Genomic DNA, 25,013 nt, shown 5'->3' with positions numbered 1-25,013 from the left:
TTTCTTACTCAAAAGAGCATTATTATTCACAGTTAACAAAAAAAAGATGATAAATTTCATCAAAATTTAAACACAAGAAAGCAAAAAAACCCAAACAAAGAAAAAAACACACCAAGAAACAAAAAACAAAAAAGCCCCACAGAATGGGGGGAAATATTTGCAAATCATATATCTGATAAGAGTCTTATATCCAGAACATACAAAAAATTCTTATAGCCCAACAACAAAAAGACAAATACCAATTTAAAAATGGGCAAAGCACAGCAATCAGACAAGAGGGAAAAAAAAAAAAAAGGCATCCAAATTGATAAGGAAGAAGTAATGCTGTCACTGTTTACAGACATGATACTATACATAGAAAACTCTAAAGAGTCCTCCCAAAAAACTATTAGAACTTATAAATGAATTCAGTAAAGTTGCAAGATACAAAATTAGGATACAGAAATCTGTTGCACTTCCATACACCAACAACACAGTAGCAGAAAATGAAATATGAAAACAATTTCATTTAAAATTACACCAAAAAGAAAAAAATGCCTAGGAATAAAATTACAGAGGTAAGAGACCTGTACTCTGAAAACTATAAAACATTGATAAAAGAAACTAAAGGGCTACCTGGCTGGTGTGGTCAGGGCAGTATGTGACACTTGGTCTCAGGGTCATGGGTTTAAACCTCATGAAAGAAGGAAAAAGGATAGGATAGGATAGGATAGGGTAGGGTAGGGTAGGGTAGGGTAGGGTAGGGTAGGGAAGGGAAGGGAAGGGAAGGGAAGGGAAGGGAGAAAATGAAGACAACACAAACAAATGGAAAGATATACCATGCTCATGGATTGAAAAATTAATTATTAAAATGTCAGATTCAATGCAACCCCTACCAAAATACCAATAGCATTTTTCATAAAATCAGAATTATCTTAAGGTTTGTATGGAACAAAGATCTTAAATGCCAAAGCAATCTTGGGAAAGAAGAACAAAGCTGGAGATATCACAATTCCAGATTTCAAGATATACTACAAAACTACAATAATCAAAACAGCACAGTACTGGCACAAAAACCGACATACAGATCCATGGAACAGAATAGAGGGCCTAGAAATAAATCCATGTTTGTATAGTCAATTAATCTCTGACAAAGGAAGAATATACAATGGGGAAAAGACTATCTTTTCAATAAATGATATTGGGAAAACCTGACAGCTACACACAAAACTGGACCACGTTCTTACACCATACACAAAAATAAACTCAAAATGGATTAAAGACCTAAAAGTGATACCTAAAACTCGTAAAAGAAAACAGAGGCAGTAATTTCTTGGACCTCAACCTTAGCAGTATCTGTATTGTCTCCTTAAGCAAGAGAAACAAAAGCAAAAATAAACTATTAGGACTACATCAAAATAAAAAACTTTTGCACAATAAAGGAAACCACTGACAAAATGAAAAGGCAATTTACTGAAGAGAAGATATTTGCAAATGCTATATCCAACACAGAGTTAATATCCAACATATATAAAGAACTTACACAACTAAACACCAAGAAAACAGTCAATCCAATAAAAATATGGACAGAGAACCTGAATAGCCATTTTCCCAAAGACATACAGATGGTCAACAGACATATGAAAAGATGCTCAACATCACTAATCATCAGGGAAATGCAAATCAAAACCATAATTAGATATCACCTTACACCTGTCATATAGACAGAATCAAAAAGAAATAATAAGTGTTGGCAAGTGTTGCAGAGAAAAAGGAACCCTTGTGCACTGTTCACAGGAATGTAAATTTGTGCAACCACTGTAGAAAACACTATGGAGGTTCCTCAAAAAATCAGAAACACCATATGATCCTAGAGTATTTACCGAGAGAAAACAAAAACACTAATTTGAAAAGATACATGCACCCATAGGTTTATTGCAGCATTATTTACAATAGTCAAGATATGAAAGCAATCCAAGTGTCCATTAATAGATGAATGGATAAAGATGAGGTGTGTGTGTGTGTGTGTGTGTGTGTGTGTGTGTGCGCGCGCGCACGCGCATGAATATTCCACATAATGGAATAATACTCAGCCATAAAAAGGAGTGAGATCTTGCCATCTGTAACAACGTGGATGGACCCAAATGGTACTATGCTAAGTGAAACAAGCCAGACAGAAAAAGACAAATATCATATCTTACTTACATGTGGAATCTAAAACACAAATGAATGAAGAGACAAAAAGCAGAAACAAAGCCATAGAGAATAAACTGATGGTTGCCAAGGGGAGAAGGGTAGAAAAACAGCCAAAATGGGTGAAGGGGAATGGAAGGCACAGGCTTCCAGTTATGGAATGAGTAAGTCTCATGGATGAAAGGTATAGCATAAGGAATACAGTATTAACTGCAAAAGCACTGTATGATGACATAGGGTGGCTACACCTGTGGTGAGCACAGCATAACCTATAGAGTTGTTGAATCACTATGTTGTGGATCCAAAACTAATGTGACATTGTGTTGAATGATACTTTCAATCAAAGAAAATAAAAACACAAACAACACTTAAGAGAAAAAAAGGGAGGGCAAAAGACTTCAATAGAGATTTTTCTATAGAAGATCTACAAATGAGCACATGAAAAAACACTCAACACTGTTAGTCATTAGGGAAATGCAAATCAAAACCACAATGACACTTCATACCCACTACGATGACTATAATCAAAGAGACAGACAATAACAAGTATTGACTTAAATGTGAATAAATTACAACTCTTATACGTTGTTGGTGGGAATGTAAAATGGGACACATTTAGAAAATTATGTGCCAGTTAGGCAAAAAGTTAAATACAGAGTTACCACATGACCCAGCAATTCCACAGCAAGGGAATTTCAATTCCCACATAAAACATCTCCACATAAAAACATTCAGACAAATTATTCACAGTAGCATTCCTCACAATAGTCAAAAAGTGGAAACAACCCAAATGTCCATCAACTGATGAATGGATAACATAAGGTCGTATCTATACAGCAGTGAAATATTATTCAGCCATAAAAAGGAATGAAATACAGATACATGCTACTCCACGGGTAAACCCTGAAAACATTATGCTAAGTGAAAGAAGTCATATACAAAAAGCCATAAAATCTATGACTGCACTTATATAAAATGTCCTGAATAAGCAACTCCCTAGAGACAGAAAGCAGGCTGTCAGGGACTGGGAGAAGAAAACAGGGAGTGCTAATGATCATAGGTCTCCTTGGAGGTGATAAAAATATTATGGAATTAGATAACTGCACAGTTTTGTAAATATACAAAACAACACAGAAGTATACACTTTAAAAAAGTAAATTTTTGTCTATAGATTATATCTCAGTATTTATTACGTTTTAAAAAATGTTTGTTTATTTTAAAGAGAAAGATAAAGCATGAGCCGGGGAGGGACAGAGAGAGAGGAGACACAGAGTCCGAAGCAGACTCCAGGCTCTGAGCTGTCAGCACAGATCCTGCCGTGGGGCTCAAACCCAAGAGTGTGAGATCATGACCTGAGCCAAAGTCGGACGCTTAACCAACTGAGCTACCCAGGCACCCCCATTATATCTCAATATTTAAAATAAGCTGATGATTTCCCCTCCAAAAATAATCCAACACCTGCTTGTGATAAAAACTTAAATAGGAATAGATGAGAACTGCCTCATCTTGCTCAAGAATATCTACAAAAACAACTACAACTAACATCATGCTTAGTTGTGAAGGACCTAAGACTGGGAACAATGTAAGGATGTCTACTCTCACCACTTGTACTTAATGTAGTGGAAGAAATTCTAGCCAATGCAATAAGGCAAGAAAAAGAAAAAGTATACAGATCTCAAAGAGATAAAACTATTCCTATTTGCAGATGATTTGTTTACGCAGAAAATGCCAAGGAATCTACAAAAATTCTAAGAACCAATAGAAGAGTTCAGAAAAGTCAGAGTCTACCTATATAAGGAGCAAACTGGAGAAAGCAGTAAGCAGAGCAGTCAATGGTCTGATGTCCAGAGCAATTAAAAAACTGGTTCCACTGGGAATCAATGGGCAAAAAACCCCCAAAATTAGAAGGGGGGATGGGTTTTATTATGTTCTGACTATGGTTTCTCTATGCTATAAGGATGTTCAATGACTCAAGAAAAGAAAGAAATTAAGTGGTTTGCTTTTGACAGCTACTGAACATCTTACCTAAGTCTCTCAAAGTTACAGTAAAGAGACTAAACTTCTCTGGCTTAAGAATTCTAAAATCTTTATATATATGCCTTATTCTGTTTTGGCCCTAACAATTAAAAAATAATACTACATATATTCAGAAGAAAGCTGAAATTTTAAGGCCTTCAGGAAGTTTTGAATTAAAATTTCCTTACCATCTATTATTTTTAACACAAATGCCTAAAAGTACTGTTTTCATTCTCAGTGCTTACCGCTTTACCACATATACACACATATAGGGATATGCAGGGGCAGTATTTACATGTGGACGTTTAGAATAAAATGTTGCTATGATGCACCCAATACCACAGGATTTTAGTATTCTTGACGATTAAATCCTGTGTGTCATGTTCATTAAAACTCAGTATATACACACTTTCCCAGACAAGCCTCCAGCATGGGTGTGGTCCTTCTCCCTGTGCCAGCAGCATAATGGGATTCTGTTTCATAGCTATAATTTATAACACAGGCTATAAAGCACAAACTCACTTTTCAGCCACCGCCCTTACCTCTTTACCTGGTACTTTCTATCTTGGTACCAACAAGTTTTAAACTGGGAAAACACACCAACTACGTGCACGCACACACACACACACACACTTAGGAGCCCGTGTCTTGCAACTGGCTGGGCTGCCCTGCCTGGCCACACCAGCAGTGCCACTCATCACTGGATGGCCAGAGTCCTGGTCCCAGCTCCACCACAGATATGTTGTGAAGCACATATAAAAGTATATACAAAAGCAGGGGATGGGACATCTGGCTGGCTCAGTCGGGAGGTCAGGCAACTCTCGATCTTGGGATTTTAAGTTCAAGCCCCATGTTGACGAGAGATTACTCAAAAAGAAAATCTTCAGGGGCACCTGGGGGCCTCAGTCAGTTAAGCATCCAACTCTTGATTTCAGCTCAGGTCACGATCTCATGGTTCATGGGATCGAGCCCCACATTGAGCTTGGCACTGACAGGGTTGAGAGTGTTTGGGATTCTCTCTCTGCCCCTCTCCTGCTTGCGCACATGTGCTCTTTCTCTCAAATAAGTAAACTTTAAAAGAAAAATGAATAGGCGTGCCTGAGTGGTTCAGCTGGTTACACATCTGACTCTTGATTTCAGCTCAGTCATGATTTTGCGTTTCATTGAGATGGAGTCCCATGTCAGGCTCTGCACTGACAGTGCTGGGCCTGCTTGGGATTCTCTCCCTCCCTCTCTCTCTGCCCTTCCCTCTCTCAAAATAAATAAATAAATAAGTTCTTTTAAAAAAAAAAAAAAGTAGGGGGCAATGTACAGAAATTATGCAATAAGATTACATACAAATTATATAGTTACAGAAAATGAACTACAAGTGAATATGCAATAAATGAAAACTGATTTGTTGGTGATAGCATAATTATAGTAAATATTCTTTTTCCCCTCTTAACATTATGTTTTTACAAACATACGAAAGAGAAGTTAAGAGAGATTAATGAAAGTATGTTTAGAGGTCTTTAAGCATTTTATAAGAAACATACTATCCAATGACAAATTCCCTACTGATATGGTAGGTACACAGCTGAGCAGAGGTCCAAAGACCGGGATTCTGTTTCTGCTCTGCCTTTATGTACTAGGAGGAACTTTCCTGAAAGTGACAAACTCTTTTTTACAACCTCAAGATATTCAAAACGTGAAAGCTATGTGGTGATCTAAGAGCCCTGAAATCACCATGATGCAATGAGCTATCTGAGAGTTAGAAAAAGTCCTTGTTGGCAACTGCCTTATGAGGACTTCACTCATACAGTGATTCACTTGTCTTTTCTTCCCCTTCTGGAATCACAAGAAATATCCACTTGTCCTCAAACATCCTCACAAGGTATAGTAAAATGAATACAGGTACCAGAAACAGTAAGTCACAATTCAAATCTAAGTTATTTTGTTTATTTATTCCACAATATTTATTGCACACCTATACCACATGCCAGGGAACTTTTGAGGCACTAAAGGTAAAGAAAGGAATAATACAAAGTCCTTGCCCTCGTGAACAAACATTTTGCAGTGATACGCAGTAAGAAGGAACATTAAACAGGATGAAGGCACAGAGTACCCTTCGAACACTGGATATGCTATACTGGCTGACCTCGGTAATGGAGTGTGTCTGCAGCCGAGATCTGGATGGAATGAGAAGGAGAGCCACGGGGACACCCAGGGGACAAATGTTTCAAGCAGAAAGAACTGTAAGCACAGAGGCCCTGAAGCAGGAGAAGCGTGGAATGTTCAAAATTAGTAAGGAGGCCAATGGAAGTAGAGCCAAGAGAACCTTGGAGAAGAACATCACGATATCAGAATGGTAGCCAGCGTCAGATCGTGTCAGGGCCTGGTGGGCCATGGTGAGCCACCGAACTGCAGTCTCTGTGTGATGGAAAACCTCTGGAGGATTCTGAACAGGGGATTAACACCACGCGAGTTACATTCTAAAAGGATTACTCTGGGGGCGCCTGGCTGGCTCAGCTGGCAGAGCGTGTGACTCCGTCTCAGGGTCGTGAGTTCGAGCCTTACGATGGGCGTGGAGCCTACTTAAATTTCAAAAATTGAAAAATAATAAAAACAGAAGGATCCCTCTGATGGCTGTATGGAAAACAGCCCGTGGGCGGCGGGAGAGAGTAACAGCAAGGACAGTGGTTGCGTGTCTACCGTGAGAGCACAGGGAAAAGAGCACGACAGCTCGGTAGCAGGAGAAGGGCAACGACTGCGGCAGAGGCCCAGGGAGTCCAAATGTGCTTGTAACAGTAAAGCCAACAGGATTAGTTCCCGAATTCAGTGCGAGCTACAAAAGAAAGCCAACAACCTCACAGCTTCTGGCCTGGGAAAGGGGGAGGGTCAATGGAGGTTAAGTCTTCAGACCTAGAAACTGTTCTCAAGGTATCAAATTCAGCTGTTCAGAAATAGCACGAGCATTTCGGACCTAAAACTGAAAAGGCAAAAATAGAACAACTGCTTTTTCTACTCACCGTTTGCTGACTGGATCATGTTTCCAGATTTTTGAACTTCATCAAATTTTGTAAAAATTACATTCAACCTGTATGAAAAAAAAGCACACATATATGTAAAGACTGTTAACAATCACTGTTCACAGTCAATTATATTAAAACACTAATGTGAAACTGAATCACACTCCAAAAAAAAGTCAATGATATAAACCCACTTAATAACAAAAACAGCAACTACATTAATAACATTAATAACATCCAATAATAACCAAGCACTTACAGACCAAGCACTGACTTAGGGCTCTCTCTGAAAAATCTTGTTTAATCCTTACCACAGCCATGTATGAGATTATCATCCCCATTTTACAGATGAAGAAATCAAGACCCAGTAACTTGCTTAGGGTAACACAGTCAGGGTAGAAGATGCTAGCCCGGAGAGTAAGAATCCAGAGCCCGTGATCTCAGACACTGCATTAAACTGACTACTCGACACAAAATGTATACATTATGAAAAGCCTGTATTTCTCCTATTTCTAAGCACAGACTGTTATTGTTCAAATGCACCAACATTACAATATACAGGCTTTTCTGTGACTTACACTTAATTCAGAAATGCTTAAGTAATTTCTCCAGAAACAAACAGTGACTAGGTAATCTTTAATTGAAAAAAAATCTACATGACATTTTCTATTAATGGATCATTTTCACCTTGACACTTTAATTGAAACAAAATCCCTTAAACCAGTCAAAATATTCCATCCTAGTGACACCAATAATGAGAGGAAAACGGGGTGGGGTAGATGGGTGCTAATCTCGCCTGGTAGAAAAAGTCAAGAAAAAACTAGGCTTTCCCAAGCCAAAACAGATACACTGGAATAAGTGTAAAGGCAGAGATTCGAAAGCAATATATTTTTGCGTTCAAACCTACACCACCAATTCCAGGGACCAGACTAGAAATTTTAGCACTTGCTTACAAACCATTCTGTCATACAAGCTCTAATCATTTCAAACATGTTTGTCTTTTCTTCGCAACTAGAATGGGCTCTTCTTCAGGACAGGGATGGGAACCATGTACTTTTGGTATTCTGTACGTCATGCAGGAGAGTTACATCATGGCGTGAAGACTGTTCCTGCCCTCACTACAGAAACTGCACACATTCTGGCCTCCGTTCCTTCAGAGTTCATTCACTGAGTCTAGTACTGAGCTGGCCAGACGCTGAGGTGTGTAAAGTCCCTAATTTCTACAGCTTCTACTTCATTCTTTCCTACTTAGGATGCTACATTCTAAGTCACAGGGGAGCCAAAACTACATATCAGCAAAGAGAGGTAAAATGGAGGGGATAAAGGGGCCTGACATACTGCCTCTCCCCCTTCCCACACCATGGCAGAGATCAATCTTCTTGGCCCATCTTTCCATCTAAGCCCAGATGTAGCCTCAAAATCCTTCCCCGACCTGCTCCAGACAGCCATTACCAATTAATCAAAGTTGGCACCACTGAATTACAAAAAACTTGTGTCACCTGAGGACCAGATATGAGTAAAACTCACTTTCAAATCCAGAGGCTACTAAAGATCTGGAAAAATGTCTTAGAATCAATTTCCTATGATGTTTCCATCACCTTCCCTTTTATGAGCACCAAAGATCTCCAGTGGCATAAAAAAGCACATAAATAATATCACTACACAGGTTGCCAGGGCATGCCCTGACCAACTTACCACTTTATTGTGTCACAACTACACCCTCTGACGTGAGCATGCCTGCAAGTTTGCAAGGTAGGGACAAGGCATACCTCTAACCTCGCTGGTCCTAAAATTACTGCGAGGGGCAAGTATTTCATCCGTTCCTGGTAGAGTAGTCACCTTGTCAATGGCAACTGAGAACAAGACTGTAGACTCCATCTGGGGTAATGTCTACTCACTGGGGCCACATTACCCCCAACTAGCAGGCCCAAACAACTAGGGATGAGAAGGCTAAAATGATTGCTGCCTTTTCGGTACCTGCACTTTCATGCAGAAATCCCTCGGGAAGGCATGCCTTTCCCTCTACCCACACCCGTCTCAGTAGCTGCACCTCATTCTCTACTCAGCGATGCCTATACGGCGGCTCCTAAGAAGGCTACCACCTCAAGAGACCAGTAACCTGGCTTCAGGACAGTCTAACCCCAACAGAGCATTCCTTAGGAATGGCTTTTGTCTGCTAGCTCTGAACACAGCAATACACAACGCCTCCCTGGGACCAGCGAATCTGCACAAGCCAAACAGGGTGAGTTTTATACATTCAGAGACACTGAATGATGTGTCGAAGTAACGATTACCCTCTGAAGCCACCAAGTGTTTTTCATTTTTGTCTGTGAAATCTCTGGATCTCAAATCTGAATTAAATTTCTTTACTATTCTCACAAATAACTAGTACCATTTCTTCCTGGTTTTTCTGAATTCAAAATTTATATCCAACTCCTCAATCCCAACTGGCATTGCTTTTTTTTTTAGCGTGAGATCTAGTTATTCCTTCCTAGAATATCCTATAATATAAATTTAAAATAATTTCCTAAAAGCACTAGTAAGCTCACAGTCAACAAGCTCCACTCATACACTCAGAGCTAAGTGACTTTTTAGTCTACTACTCTTAAATGTGAGCAGACAAACCAATTCAAAGATGCGTGAGCAAAGCTTCTAAAGTGAAAAAGGGAGTCCCAAGATGAACAAACGTATACCCCAGAATCCCAATTCAGAGGAAAGAAGAAGAATGAGAAGTTTTTAAAATATATCATTAATACTCCCAAAGAGATAAAGAAAATAGTGCGATTATAAAAGCAAACAGGGAAGGAGACCTTCAAAATGACAGAAAATCTGCTCCTCCAAAGAACAAAGCAAACATTCGCAAAATATGTCAAAATCAAGTTTTTCAAAGCTCTGGAAATTAAACAAAGGTTTGCTACAGTCCAAGGAGCCCTCTTCAAGAAAAACTGCTCAATCTTGGTAAGGACAGCAAGCTTTTCACTGTTTTGCTGTGTCTTATTTCCATCACCAACTCACCAGCTGAAAATCAACAACCTCACAATCATAATAGTTTGAAAACCAGCAGCCTCAAAGCCACTGGGAAGAGCTGAGCAAGTCTGGAGCACCATAAAAATCCCCATTCCAGGAGAACTGTAATGATTTGACCTGTCTGGCATATCCTAGAATCCCCATTCGCAGGGTTTTATTTTACATGATTCACAGCACATTCAGTAGGAGAGACTCTTACGCCTGAAGCCAAGATCAAAAAGAATCAGCAACAACTGCTTAACATGGCAACTGCCTAAGATGATGACAACTGGGGCAAAGACACTGACCAAAAAGCTTACAAAGAAAAATGGAGAATGAGATGTCCACAGGGGACTTTGAAAAAAAATCTGACACATTCCTGGGAATCTGAAAGACTATGCATAGGTGCAAGACTGTAGGAAAGTCTAAGAAAAGACCTGAGAACACACTAATGTCTCATCGCTGGCTGACCTTGACGCTCTGCACAAGCAGACAGAAAAGGGGAAGGCAGAGATGCATAAACTGCCCACCAGAACACGGAAAACATTCCCCAACATACACAGACAGCACTTCAGCAAAGGCTGCGAGGCTGACTGGTTGGTTTAAGGCATCCAAGGAAATGTCTATCAAATCATTAGCTAGACACTATGCTAACCAAGTAGAGACTTCAGTAGCCATACACATAAGAAAAAAATATAGACTTTATGGAATTAGTTCAGGAAAATTACTAAACAAGCAGGGAGGAACAAACACCAAGAACAACAAATCTGCAGAGAAAAACAGACTGTGATGTCCAAAGGTGCACAATATATTATTTTAAATGACCCGTTTCAACAAAAAATTTATACATGTAAAGAAGCAAGAAAATATGGCCCATAAGGAGAAAAAAACCACAAAAATCAGTCATCAGAACTATCCTTAAAGGAAGCCCAGAGACTGAACTTATTGGATGAATATTTGAAATCAACTATTATAAGTATGTTGAAAATAAGTAAAGGAGATTATTTCTAAAGAACTGAAGGTAAGTATAAGAACGTCTCACCAAATAGAGAATATCACTGAAGAGACAGAAAACATAAGAATCCTATAGAGATTCTACAAATGAAAAGTATAAAAATGAAATAAAAAATTCACTAGATGGGTGCCTCACTGGACTGGTTGATAGAGCATGCAAATCCTGATCTCTGGGTTGTGGGTTTGAGCCCCACGTTGGGCATAGAGATTACTTTAAAAAAACAAAATCTTAAAAAAAAAAAAATTCACAAGAGGGCTCAACAACAAATTTGAGTTGAGAGAAGAAAAAAGCTGCAACCTTGAAGAGGAGTCAGTTGACAATATTCTGTCTGAGAAACAAAAGAAAAGGAACAGGGCACAAACAAACAAACAAACAAACCAGAGCCTAAGAGTTCATGTTCTTATAATGTACCAACATATATACATATATACGTACCAACAAAACATATAATGAAATACCGGAAGAAAGAAAAAAAGGACAGAATATATGGAGAAATAATGGCCAAAAACTTCTCACATTTTATATAAAATTTTAACCTACATATTCAAGAAGCTCAACAAACTCCAAATAGAATAAACTTAAAGAGATCCTAACCAACACACATGAGAAACAAACTGCTGGAAGAAAAGACAAAATCTTGAAAGCAACAACAGGGAAGGCACTCTTTGTGTACAACGAATCCTCAATAAAATAAATAAATAAGGGGCGCCTGGGTGGCTCAGTCGGTTAAGCGGCCGACTTCAGCTCAGGTCACGATCTCGTGGTCCGTGAGTTCGAGCCCCGCGTCGGGCTCTGGCCTGATGGCTCAGAGCCTGGAGCCTGCTTCCGATTCTGTGTCTCCCTCTCTCTCTGCCCCTCCCCCGTTCATGCTCTGTCTCTCTCTGTCTCAAAAATAAATAAAACGTTAAAAAAAAAAAAAATTAAAAAATAAATAAATAATTTCTCATTAAAAAAAAAAGGAAAAACAGTGGAGATCAAGTGGCAGTGATTTCAAAGTCTTAAAATTTTAAATCTGAACCAAGTATACCTCAATAATTTGAAAATAAATACATACGCACATTAAAAAACAACAACAAACCTAAAAATCTCAACCAAGAATTCTGTATCCAACAAAATTATCCTTCAAAAATGAAGCAGAGAATCCTCTCTGGACCAATGATATTTCAGTCTTTACATGAACGAATTTTAGGCTCTGGGTAGGGGAAAATGAAGAATTTAAGACATTCCTAGATAAACAAAAAAAACCAGAGGAGTCCTTCAGACTGAAATGAAAAGAGACCATACATTAGCCCAAATCCACATGGAGATATAAAAAACACCAGTAAAAATAACTACAAAGGTAAACATAAAACTTAGGTAAACATAACAGACAGTATAAATATATATATTTTTTGTTTTTAACTCTTCTCGTCTCCTACATAACTTAACGGGAAACTACATAAAGCCATAATTATAAAACTGTGTGTGTTGGCGAGCTGTAATATATAAAGACATATAAATAAACACGACAGAAGAAAGGAAGGGAGAAAACAGAAAAGTAAAGTTTTTAATACTGAAATTAATTAAGGGTAATAATTCTAACTAAGCTTCTATAAATTCAGATGTCAACTGAAATCCCCAGAGCAAACACTAAGAAAATAATTCCAAAAAAGAATAGTAAAAGAAACAAAATTAAAATGGTACACAAAAAAATATTTTTCACATAAAATAAGGGAGTAACAGAGAAGAAACAAAGGGGTCATGACATACAAAACACAAACAGCAAAATAGCAGAAATAAAATCTCATTGATACTACATTAAATATGAATGAATTAAACACTCCATTGAAAAGGCAAAGATGATCAGACTGAATAAATAACACTCAACTATATGCTACCTACAAGAGATTCAGGTTAGATACAAAGACAGAGACAGAAAATAATAGGACAGAAAAACATACTCCATGCAAACAGTGCTCAAAAGAGGTCTGGAGTGGCTATACTATTATTAGACAGCATAGACTTGAAGACAAAAATTGCTACCAGCGACAAGGACATTTTACAATGACAAAAGGGTCAACATATCATGAAGATATAGTAATTTTATGTACCTAAGAACAGAGTCCTAAATTTATGAAGCAAAAGGTGACAGAACTGAAGAGAGAAATAAATAATTTAGCGGTATTAATTGGAGACTTCAATATCACACATTTCAATAATTAACAAAATACAGATACTTCTCAAATGCACCTGGAACATTCTCCAGGGAAGATCACACGCCAGAACACAAAACAAGCCTAAAACAAAATTCAAAGAAATGAAATCACAGAACATAGAAATTATGATCTATAACCGCAGTTAAGATAAAATTAGAAATCAATGACAAGTAAAAATGAGAAAATCACAAATAATGTAAAAATTTAATAAAACACAAATAACACAACAGCACTTAAATAACAGTTAAATAGCACTCAAAACACTAACATAACACTTAATAACAAAGAGGTCAAAGAAAAAGCAAACAGCAAATTAAAAAATACTCCAATACGAATAAAAACGGACACAATATGCACAACGCAGTATGCAGCTTTAGTAGTACTTACAAAGAAATTGACAGGTGTAATTGCCTACATTAAAACAGAAGATATTAGGGGTGCCTGGGTGGCTCAGTCAGTTAAGCGTCCAACTTTGGCTCAGGTCAGGATCTCACAGTTCCTGAGTTCGAGCCCCATATCAGACTCTGTGCTAACGGCTCAGAGCCTGGAGCCCGCTTCAGATTCTGTTGTCTCCCTCTCTCTGTGCCCCTCCCCCACTCACACTCTATGTATGTGTGTCTCTCTCAAAAAGAAATAAACCTTAAAAAAAATTTTTTAAAGAAGATATTAAATCAATAACCTAACTTTCTATCTTAAAAAACTGGGAACTCAAACCAGGCAAAAGGAAGGAAAAAATAAAGATTAAAGCAGAAATATATGAAATAGGAACCAGAAAAACAATAACAATCAAGAAGTCAAAACTTAGTTCTTTGGAAAAAAAAAAAAAACAAATTTGACAAATCTTTAATCTGATCAGAAAAAAAAAAAAGACACAGATTACTAAACTTAAAAGATAAAGGAAGGCACAGTACAACTATCCTTACAAAAATAAAAAAAAAAAAAAAAGCCTATGAACTGTGTGTTAAAAATTAGATAACCTTAAGTGGACAAATTCCTAGACAGTCACAAACTACCAAAAGGGACTCAAAAGGAGACAAAATCTGAACAGGCCTATAACCAAGTAAAGAGACTGGATTATAACACCTAGGGGTGTCCGGCTGGCTCAGCTGGAAGAGCATGCGACTCTTGATCTCTGGGCAGTATTCCCCAAACTCAATGTGAATTCAGTTTCTACCGAATTCCTAGCTGCCCTTTTCCCAGAAATTGACAAGTACATCCTAAAATTCACGTGGACCTGCAAGGCACCCAGAATAACCAAAACAATCTTGAGAAGAACAAACTTGGATTTCAAAATTTACTACAAAGCTGGTACAGCGAGGTACCAGGAGGACAGACATACAGATCAACGAAATTACAAAAAGAAATCCTTACATTAACGGTCAAGTGATCTTCAAGAAAGGTAAAGAAAATTTCTAAAAACCACAATGAGGTACGCCTTGGGATGGCTATTATCAAAAATAAAACAACACAAAAACACAAAAACCACCACCTTTGGCACTGCTGGTAGGAATGCAAAATGGTACAACACCTCTGGAAAACGGTATGGCGGTTTCTCAACAACTTAAACCTAACAGGATACGATCCAGCAAGTCCACTTCTAAAATCTAACCAAAAGAACTGGACGCAAGGAACGTAGGAGCTACCTGCGCATCCATTTTCATAGCAGCATTATTCACAATAGCCAAAAGGTGGAAACGAGTGCCCATCAACAGAGGAACGGATAAACAACAGAGGAATGGATAAGGACACACAGTGAAATCGTATTCAGCGAAACGAGGGAATGACTCATGCTACAGTGTGACTGAACTCTGAACACACCGTGGTAGGTGAAAGAAGGCAGTCAGGGAAAAGTTACACTTTGTGTGATTTTATTTATTGTTTTGTTTTGTTTTGTTTTGTTTGATTAAACCCATGTATTTGTAAAAATTTACAAAATAAAAAGATGACTTATAAAAATAACTGCATTTTCCATATGAGCTGCTGATTAACAAATTGACTTACATGTGTCATATATCTTTCAGGCTGTTTAGTGGGTATTCTTCAAGATCAATCACTCCCTAAACTAACTCTCTATGTTATTTAGATTTATATATACCTTGATTATCTTGATTTCGTGTTTGAATACATCATGGAATTGTGTTAACATTTACATTTGAAATCAAGTTTTTAAAATTACTCCAAGAGTACATATATCACTAATTATTGTCCCACCCTTACTGGAGAATTCCAGACGTACCATCTAAACTACTCTCAGCAAATTGTAACATTTTGCATTACTGCATATTCAGCATTTTAAGCATATCAGCAGCACATGCCCATAGGGACTATATGTTTTAAGATGCAATATTAAATCATTCAAGGCAATAAAATTATATTAATGTTTTAATTAGAGCATTAAATGGCTTCATTTGGTATTCCTGCTGTCACAAGGTCATTTAATCACACTTTGTGTGATTTTACCTGCAAATCTCAAAACAGGCAAATCCATAGGAATAAAAAATAGACGAGTGGTTGCCAGTCTGGGTGGAAGGAAGGAATGGAGAGTGACTGCTAATGGAAACAGGGATTCTTTTCAAATGTTCTAAAACTTGATAGCAGTGATGGCTACATAACTTTCTAAATACAGTGAAAACTGAACTGTTCACTCTAAAGGGGAAACGGTAAATTATGAAAAATACGAAAGTTATGGTATAAGAATATTTCAAGAAGGCTCTTATTTTAGAAAACCCGAAACAATGCTATAAAAAGGGAACGTACAATTGTAACAAAAAAGGAAAAAATTTTAAATCAAATATCCAATAATGGAATGGTTGGAAGATAAATTTGAGAAAATCTCCCAGAAGGTGGAGCAAAATTATCAAGACAGAAATGGGAGGAAAAAATGAAATCAGAGGACTGGTCCAAGTCCCCGCCCAGACTGAAAGGCCCTCCAAGCGCACTGCACAAAAAAATGAGTATAGTCTCGTAAAAGCCCCATTGACATAAAGTTTCAGACAAACTCTGGGTGCAAAGAGAACCAAAGTTATCTACATAGGATGAAGAATCAGAAGGACTTTGGAGTTCTCAGTAGAAACACTGAAAGCTGGACACAATGGGGCACTGGCTTTAACATTCTGGAAAAAGCCTTCCAATCTGGAGTTCTAAACCGCAGCACACTATTAATATCAAGATAGAACAAAGACTCCTCAAAGTCAAAAAAGTTTTCCTTCTCCATGTCTCTTCTCGGACAGCTACTGAAGAATATGCACAACTCAAGTGAGAAAGAAAACCAGGAAAGAGAAGATGTGGTCTTTGAGAAACAGGTGCACCGGCTAAGAAGACAGAAGTGAAGCCCCAGGATGATGACAAGAGAGAGACGTCAGGACAATAAAGGAAGAGATGGTGAGGGCAGCCAGTCCAGACTGGAGCAGGTTCAAGGGCAGTATGTAGACGGTACTAGCACACGGTAAGCATGGAGACAACTACTCAAATGAAAGTAAGACCATCACTAACCCAGGGAAAACAAAATGTTGTGCAGAAAAAAAGGGTAAAGCCATCAGTTCCCCGGGTACAGTGGGCTGTAAATAGCACACACGGTCATAATATAAACAAAATGCTGTCATAACCACAAGTAAAACATAGCTACAACTGGTGGACAAGGAGATGTCAAATGGCTTGGCATGGTCAGGAGGAGCTGAAATTCATCCTCCGTCATGCAAAGTACAATTCTTACAGCGACAGAAACCACATAGGACAACACGTGCACGGTATTTACAACCACAGAGACAGGGCAGTCAGCACCCAGCGTTTGCCTCTGTGGGGAGATGGCAGAAGGGTAAGGGACTGCCTTTCTTCCGTGTATCTTATAAATTGAGTCAACTCTGTGTAAACGCCTCGCATATAAAAGTTAAAAATGAAGGAACATCACAGAACACATTTCTCCTCTGCTTTTGCCTTGGGCCCTCTCTATACCACTAAAGCTTACACAAGCAACTTAAAAATAAGTTTCAATTCTTCCCTTAGCGACACAACTGTTAGTAATGACTAGTGGATGTTCATAAATTTTTTAAGTTGAGGTAGCAAAACAAATACACTGACAGAGCCATGCAAAACTATAGGTGTGAGAGGCCAGTGCTAACAAATGCATCAGAGGACCAGGCCACAGCTCCATCTACGAATTAAAGGACCTTCAGGTTTAAAGCAGCTACTGTTTGAGGAGTCTGGTTCCCAAATGACGGTCTCAGAAGCAATTGAACACCATAAACTTCGTGAACTAAAATCTGTCATGGTGGATAAAGATATTTTCTGGAATGTGCCATGGGGTGACAGTGAATGTCACAGTGGGCTAAAAGCCTGTGTCTAGGAAAGAAGCCACAAGGAACTACAGGTGTGCCACACATGTCTCACAAATACCGCACGACACCATGGCATCTTACAAAGTCAGGCAGAAATTCATCACGTTACTTTCCGGCCACACCATGTGCACGAACTGCGAAGACAGTGTGTGTAAGACTGTAAAATGCTATACTGACCAAACTCAACTATGCGGAGACCTTCTGATGTGCAGAAGATGTTGTTGACTATCTCCACGTTATCTGGTTGCATGTGATTTTAGCCACCAGATAGATAACGAGACCCAAATCATAACTGAATACGTGACCCAAAAGCGAAGGTCCAGTCCCCCCAACGTGAAGCTGACGAAAGGCCAAGCGTCTGCCCAGCTGTGAAATAGAAAAAGAAACCGCACCTCAAAGCACATTATGGCTCTTATCATTTAAGTCACTCAGCTGATGTGAAGGCATCTGTTTCATCATGTATTTCTTAGAGATCGAATTAATCTTCTCAAATACAACACGTACTCAATGGACAAACTCTTAAGAGTACAGCATTTCTATTGCAGGATTAAATCCAAGTGTCAGAAAGCACTGCGCACATCCCACAGTATTTTATTAGTCTTGTGGTGTCTTGCTAGGCTGAAAATCAACGATGCTCACATAACAGCAAAACAGGTGTATGTAAACGATGTACCAGAAGTCTAGAACGTTCAAGTACTCCCATCAGCCACTTGGAGCCACATATAGCAGACAATGAATTTTCTGAACAACCAGAGGATTTTTTAAAAGAGCGGAATTTCATTCCATTTGTATGTATCACCAGCAAAATCAAAATAAAGGTGGCAGCCGGGGCCTCAGACCGTCACAGTGCTAGTGAAGGGTCTTGTAATCAATACAAAGAAACATGAAGTTTTGGCTTCTTTCACCGGAATGATGCCGTTGAAGCACCAACAGCCTCCCTCTCCAGGCACTGTGTCCACCAGTTTTACGACGACAGCCGTGAAGGATGTGGGCCCGTTTCCCTAGGACTGCCCTCTCCGTGTGGTCTACAATTTGTAGGAAGTAATTTAGGTCACATGAAATATCGGCAAACCTCATTCTCATTCGGAGGCCCAAGCTCTTCTGTAGCTTTTCAATATTTAAAAAAAAAAAAAAAGGAGGGTGGTAGTGGAAAAAAACCAGTACTGGGAGTCTGGACAAAAAGGTTCTAGCCCCAGCTCTGGCTGGCATTAAACGCCCCTAGAACCCTACCTAAATCGCTCTCTGTGTTGGGGTCGCCAAGACCAGCCCCAGGTTTAACGATGGACTGGAAGGACTCAGGACTCGGCACACAGTCACACTCAGAGCAATCACTACCATACTTAAGGACTCTCTGAGAAACCAGCAACGGGAGAAGGTACGCGGGGTGAGGTCTGGAGGAAACCAGGCACAAGCTTCCTAGAGCCCCTCCCAGTGGAGTGGAGTCACAGGAGATGCGCTGAATGCCCCAGCAGCGAGCTGTGACAACGTGTGTGCCGTGCTGTCTCCCCGCTCTCTGCCGGGCTGGTCACGCAGACACCCCCTGCGTAGCACTTACCAAAATGCCGGACACCCAGAAGGAAAGCAGGTGCTCGGCATAACACCCACTGCTGGGGCACAGTGATCCACTCTTGCCCACTCTTTGGGAATGGTGGGAAGCCCCCCAGATCGTAGCTTCCATCTGCCAGCCCAAAGCCAGCCTTGCGAGAAGGCCTCCCCAAGGACAGTAGTCTCCTCTGCACCTTCACCTCTCGAGAGCTCCGTGTTCCCTTGTCACCTCCTGGACCCAGGAGCAGCCTTCAGACAGGATGCAGGAAGTCCCACCAGGTGAGATGGCGTGCTCGTGGCCTGGGGCCACCGCAAGCTACATAGCCTGGTGAAGCCATCCCTGGAGAGCAGGGAAGGGCTTCAGTGCTCATAGCCTGTCTCCCAACGGTGATGCTGACGTCAGGGCTTCAGTAAGAAGCCCTCTCCCTCCAGCCCTGCTCTCCCTGCTCACCCGGGCCCTCCAATTTTCCCTGGGACACTGCAGTGCTTTAATCTTCGGGTTCGTCTTTCTCCTAAGTGTTCTCCCATATACGCAAAGACCAGAAAGCTGAGGCTCATAAAACACAGTAACAAAAAAGTCTATTCTCACAGCTGACATGTTATACAAAAACATGAACATAGTTTTATCCCCACCTAATTATCTTGCACGCAGCTCAGGTGCCATGGTGAGCAACCTGGGGTCAGACAGGACTCACGACAACAGAGTAGAGCCCCACTTGACTGCTCCTGGAACTCCTACTTTAGGGTAAAAGGTCCACTTCCATCACATCCAATCAAGGGACATCAAGACAAAGGACTCCTGTATATTTCAGTCCCATTCTATATTTGGACTCCCAAGACTCTCTAACCTCTTGTGAAACAGGGTACAGAAAATTAAAAGGGGGGTCAGGAGACAGGGCTTCTGTGTACTCTCCCAAGTCACTTCACGTTTCTGGGCTTTCACGTTTTCGTCATCTCCAGGGACGCAGTGACAGGCTCGGATAAGCTACTCCATAAGCCGAGGCCACGTCCAGCTTCCCAGGACTCACGCATTACTCTCTCACTTAAAGTAACGGGGCACCAAAAGGTTGAAGGTTTGTCCATCACACTTAAAATTATGGATATCCAGGTGTTCATTATTTTTTACAATTTTGACTACAACAGAGACATCTATGGACTCAGGCTGTCTTGGACCTGATGAGACGCTGAGCTCCTGGCATTGGTCTCGATGTACTGAGATTGACAGAATACTACCATTTCAAAGAATTACTTCTCTATTTCTATCCGGACTCATTCTGCAAAGGCTTCATTAATTCAAACAAATATATTTTAAGCACCTAGTACATGAGGTGCTTTGTGCATACAAGATATAGAACTACAGGAACCACAAGAATGGTGAATTTTTCAACACCACTCAATTTTAAATATACTTCTAAAATCAACACACAGCATGAAGCATGGCTAGGTGTCTGGGTGATAATCCTCCTTTTGAAGAAGTAGAATGGGAGGGGCCAGGACACAGGATCTGGACAAGATCCCCAACCACCAATCCTCCAACCATATATTCTTTGCATAAAATTACAACAAATTAAGTAGTGCAAACCAAGATGTTAACTGAAAAAAAGAATAGGGGAAGACGAGCAGAAGAAAGGAAAAAAGTCTGAACTCACCGGGACTGTGGTAATCCTTTTTTACTGAGATCTGCCCTCACACGTTCTCCTACATGTCTGTAAATTTCCACTAAGCTGTTTATTGCTGCATCTCGAACCTAGATGTAAAAGAAGAGATCTTACAGCTGCTCTGTGTCAATCCACAGCACTCGCTGCTGGGACACAACAGACTATACACCACCCCGAGTGTATCACCGATCTACCAAGGTGACTGTGATACAATCCCCTATAGACATTTGACTAGACAGAGCCATGTTTGACAGGCTGACATCGCTGTACAATTCCAGTGAGTAAATTCAGGTCCCATCCCGGTAGACATGTAAAGTCCACATCCCTTAGTTCTTTCAATTCTTTCAGATGATGTCAGGAAACCAGAATTTTCAGACCATCCTCCCCAAACAGAAAACACTACAAATAAGTGAATTATACAAAAAACAAAATACCATGTAAAAAGCATTCTAGATTTAACTCAATAAAATAAATACTTAGTGAGCAACAAAAATGGGTAGTAAAGTCTACACAGAGCCCTGTATTCAAGAAGCTAACAGTCCTGAAAGGAGACAGGGGTTGGGGGGTCGCGGGGAGCCCATAAATTCTATATTTAATACGGAGCACGATACTGTGAACATTATATAAGAGTACAAAGAGCTCCCACAGTTTAGGGAAGGGAGGAAGCACACAGAAGATACCAAGAAACATTTCCTGGAAGAGGAAGGAACCACTTAAAATGTGCTTGGGGACCAGCGTTTTACCAGGTAAAGACGGAATGAGACAGGTTCCAAACAAGGTACAGCCTGTGTGCAAAGGTATGAGAGCAGAGATGCAGGGCACGTGCTTCAGGAAGAGCAGGTGAGTGGCTGGCCAAACACAAACATGAACTCAGAAAGCAGCAATAAGCAAGGCTTAAGAAACAGAACAGATTGAAAACAAACAGAAACAGGGAAATTTGAATGTGGACTGTCTGTCCGTCAAACATGATCACTGTAGCAATGTTGAAATTTCTTGAATGAGAAAATAGCAGGCAGTTGCATGACAAAATACCCTTGCTATTGAGAGATACCCACTGAAGTATCTCAGCGTCAAACTATCACACGTGTAAGATACTTTCAAATGGCTCAGGAAAAAAAGAGTGCATTTCTGCGGTGGGTGTGTGTACGCACACGGAGAGAGAGAAAACCAACGTTAACTGGTAAATACGGAGGTTACTACTGGCCCTACCATTTTTCTTTAGATTGAACATTTTGCAAATAAAAACATGGGGAAAAAATTTTTAGTATGCTGTGCCCTGGAACCAAGGCCAACCTGTGAGGGTTGGGGAGGAGGGGAGATGTGTCCTTACTCCAGCGGGCCCAGACAGGGGAGCAACATGATTTTGGACTGGGTCTCAAGCAATGAAAATCAAAATAACAGAGAAAAGACAGAGGAAGGAAGTAGGGACACAAAGAACAATGTACAGTCCTCGATCCTGCACACTACTCCTGAACAGTGTTACAGGACAGGGAACCTCACTGAGAACTTTTCCCTTTATGGTGGAAAAGGGAAACCTCACGCTATGGACCGAATGTCTGTGTCCCCCCCCCCCCCCCCCCACTGTATGCTGAAGCCCCGACCCTCAGTATGACTGCATTTAGAGACAGAACCTATGTAAGAGGATAATTAAGGTTAAATGAAGTCCTAAGAGTAGGGCCTTGGCACAACAGCATTGGTGTCTTCGTAAGAAAAGACATCCACGAGCTGGCTCCACTCTCCACTCGTGTACGAAGAGGTCAGGTGAGCACACAGGGCGGGAGCAGTCTGCATACCCGGAAGAGGCCCCTCACCAGAACCAGACCACGCCAGCACCCTGATCTCCAACTACCGGCCTTCAGAACGGTGAGAAATCAATTTCTGTGCAGGCCACCGGGTCCATGGTATTTTGTTATGGCGGCCCAAGCTGACTAAAACAGACTATCAGTTTATTTGGGAAAAGAAATACCTTCTGATGTCAGGCAGCAGTTTTATATGGAGACACGTATGTATCACACAAATAGTTAATGCCACTGTGTCCTGAGGATCACTAGTAAGCACATCGCTTGGCTCACTTTCTAACGATGGCATTTGTTCACAGCCAATCACCTTAATGAGCAAGCAAGATCTTGTCCTACTTAGAAAGTCTGGACCATCAACAGATTTAGTGGAAATACTAGCCTGAGAGTCAACGTAGATCTGGGTACCTGCTTGGCCTTTTAGGGGCTGAGTCATCCTGCATAAAATACGTAAACTATTTTAGTCCCAAAGTTCTCCTCTGTGAGCTGAAGGCTGCTTTGAAGGCCACAGGAAGTAACAAACTCACTCAACAAATTTGAGTGCCTGCTAGATGCCCAGCTAAAGTGCCTACATGGCCCAGGCAGGGAGCACGATAACCGAGCGCAGCAGGGTGGGTGTGTAACGACAAATGGCACCGGCCGGGGCCCCACTGGCAGAGAGAGAAGGGAATATGGAGGGTCGGGCACACAGGCTGCCATCACCCAGCCTTGGAGGAATACAGGGCAGCTCTGTCACATCTCCTCATCTCTCAAGGGAAGTCGGAAATACGACAAATGTAAAAACACCAAGACTCTAGGGGCGCCTGGGTGGCTCAGTCGGTTAAGCGCCCGACTTTGGCTTAGGTCGTGATGGCACGGTTTTTGAGTTCGGGCACCGTGTCGGGCTCTGTGCTGACAGTGTGGAGCCTGCTTTGGCTCCTCTGTCTTCGTCTCTCGCTGCCTCTTCCCCAGTCACGTGTGTGCGCCCTCTCCCTCGCTCAAAAATAAACATTTAAGGAAAAAAAACACTAAAACGCTAAACGTAAAGCTAAAACGCTGTGCAGACACGTGTACACAGACACATGCCAGTCTGTTAGAATGCAATTCGGTTTCAGGCCAGCAGTCTGTGACCCACACTCTGTGTGTACAAAACACAACACAATGGCTAGTGGAAGTGGAGCTATCTACACGTTCGAAACCAACATCCTAAGCCTTCGAAACCATCATTCCTCAGGCCCACAAAGCTACAGGGTCAGACAGCATTTGAGGGTCTAAAGCACCCCGGATGCAAGAGATACAGAGACACACGTTTTCTGTGGCACTACAAAGTACTGTGCTCCAAACGAGAAGCAAGTTCTGTAAAAGTAACTCGCTCAGGATGAAGGCACAACGTAGTGCTCACTTGTACACGCAAGCGAATGGGTCCCCTACGGCTTCTGCCCACCCTCAGGCTCACCAGAAAAAAGGAACCCCGACATCTGGGGCCGCTGGGACTCCAAGAGCCCCATATATTAAACGCTGCCTGGCAGGCCCACACTGAATGCTTTATGGAATCTGAGGTCTTTCAGATCTATGACCCTCCCTCACTGGACCACTGTTTACTGGGACACAGAGGGGGCGGGCCACCTGCGGGGCCCACAGCAGGAAAGCCCGATGTGAAAGTTAAAGTAAGGGCAAGAACACAGGCACCTGCAGCATACTCCCACACCCCAGGAGCAGGACTGATGGAGTGCGGCGGTGCAGAGAAGCGGGTGGTTAAAGTCTCCCGGCGGGAGGGTTCTGGGAGACGTGGACCGTGCGTGTCTGTGGGCGCACGGTGCAGATGGCCATTGCCAAGGCAGACGTGAGGCTGCAGCTGGTCACCTGAGTGTGGTTTCAGCACTCTGGCTCTATCTGGCTCTGAGGCAGACTGCCGAAACCTGCCCAATGAGCGCCAACCTCATTCTGCCCCAGGGCCGGGTGTCCCGGAGGCCCAGCACGCATATTCCACGTCACCTGTGGCAGCGCCTGAGTTAGGAACAAGGAAATTCCGCCAGCCAGGCTGGCTTTTCTGCTGGACTAAAGGATACCGTGTGATAGCAGTGATCAATGATGGACTTTTCTCCCCACGGGAAACAAAAATGGAAAGAAAACCAAAAAGACAGAAAAGACAAAATAACCCATTTTGGTACTTAGAACTTTTTTTTTTTTTTTTAAGTTTCTTTTCAAATTAATGTTGAAACAGAAAGCATGATTCAGTAAATTAAAACATCTAAAAATCCCAGGGGCGCCTGGGTGGCTCAGCGTGTG

General features: G+C 41.0%; 1 protein-coding gene across 14 annotated transcripts in view; it reads right to left on the bottom strand.

Annotated features, from left to right (window-relative positions):
* Positions 1-25,013, bottom strand: part of CLASP1 (cytoplasmic linker associated protein 1) — a 271,441-nt gene that overhangs the window by 147,105 nt on the left and 99,323 nt on the right. For 13 of the 14 annotated variants that reach the window (XM_042954165.1, XM_042954159.1, XM_042954160.1 and 10 more), the window contains exons 7-8: positions 20,941-21,038; positions 7,197-7,264 (exon numbers count right to left, since the gene is read on the bottom strand). In XM_042954165.1, the coding sequence (XP_042810099.1) occupies positions 7,197-7,264; positions 20,941-21,038 (166 nt within the window). Of the gene's footprint in view, positions 1-7,196; positions 7,265-8,723; positions 8,988-20,940; positions 21,039-25,013 lie in introns of those variants that run through there. The other variant, XM_042954171.1, reaches the window with a different exon arrangement.

This window comes from Panthera leo, chromosome C1, assembly GCF_018350215.1.
Source record: "Panthera leo isolate Ple1 chromosome C1, P.leo_Ple1_pat1.1, whole genome shotgun sequence".
Classification (NCBI taxonomy): Eukaryota; Metazoa; Chordata; class Mammalia; order Carnivora; family Felidae; genus Panthera; species Panthera leo.
The sequence above is the reverse complement of the archived record's forward strand: the minus strand, read 5'-3'. Positions and strand labels throughout refer to the sequence as shown.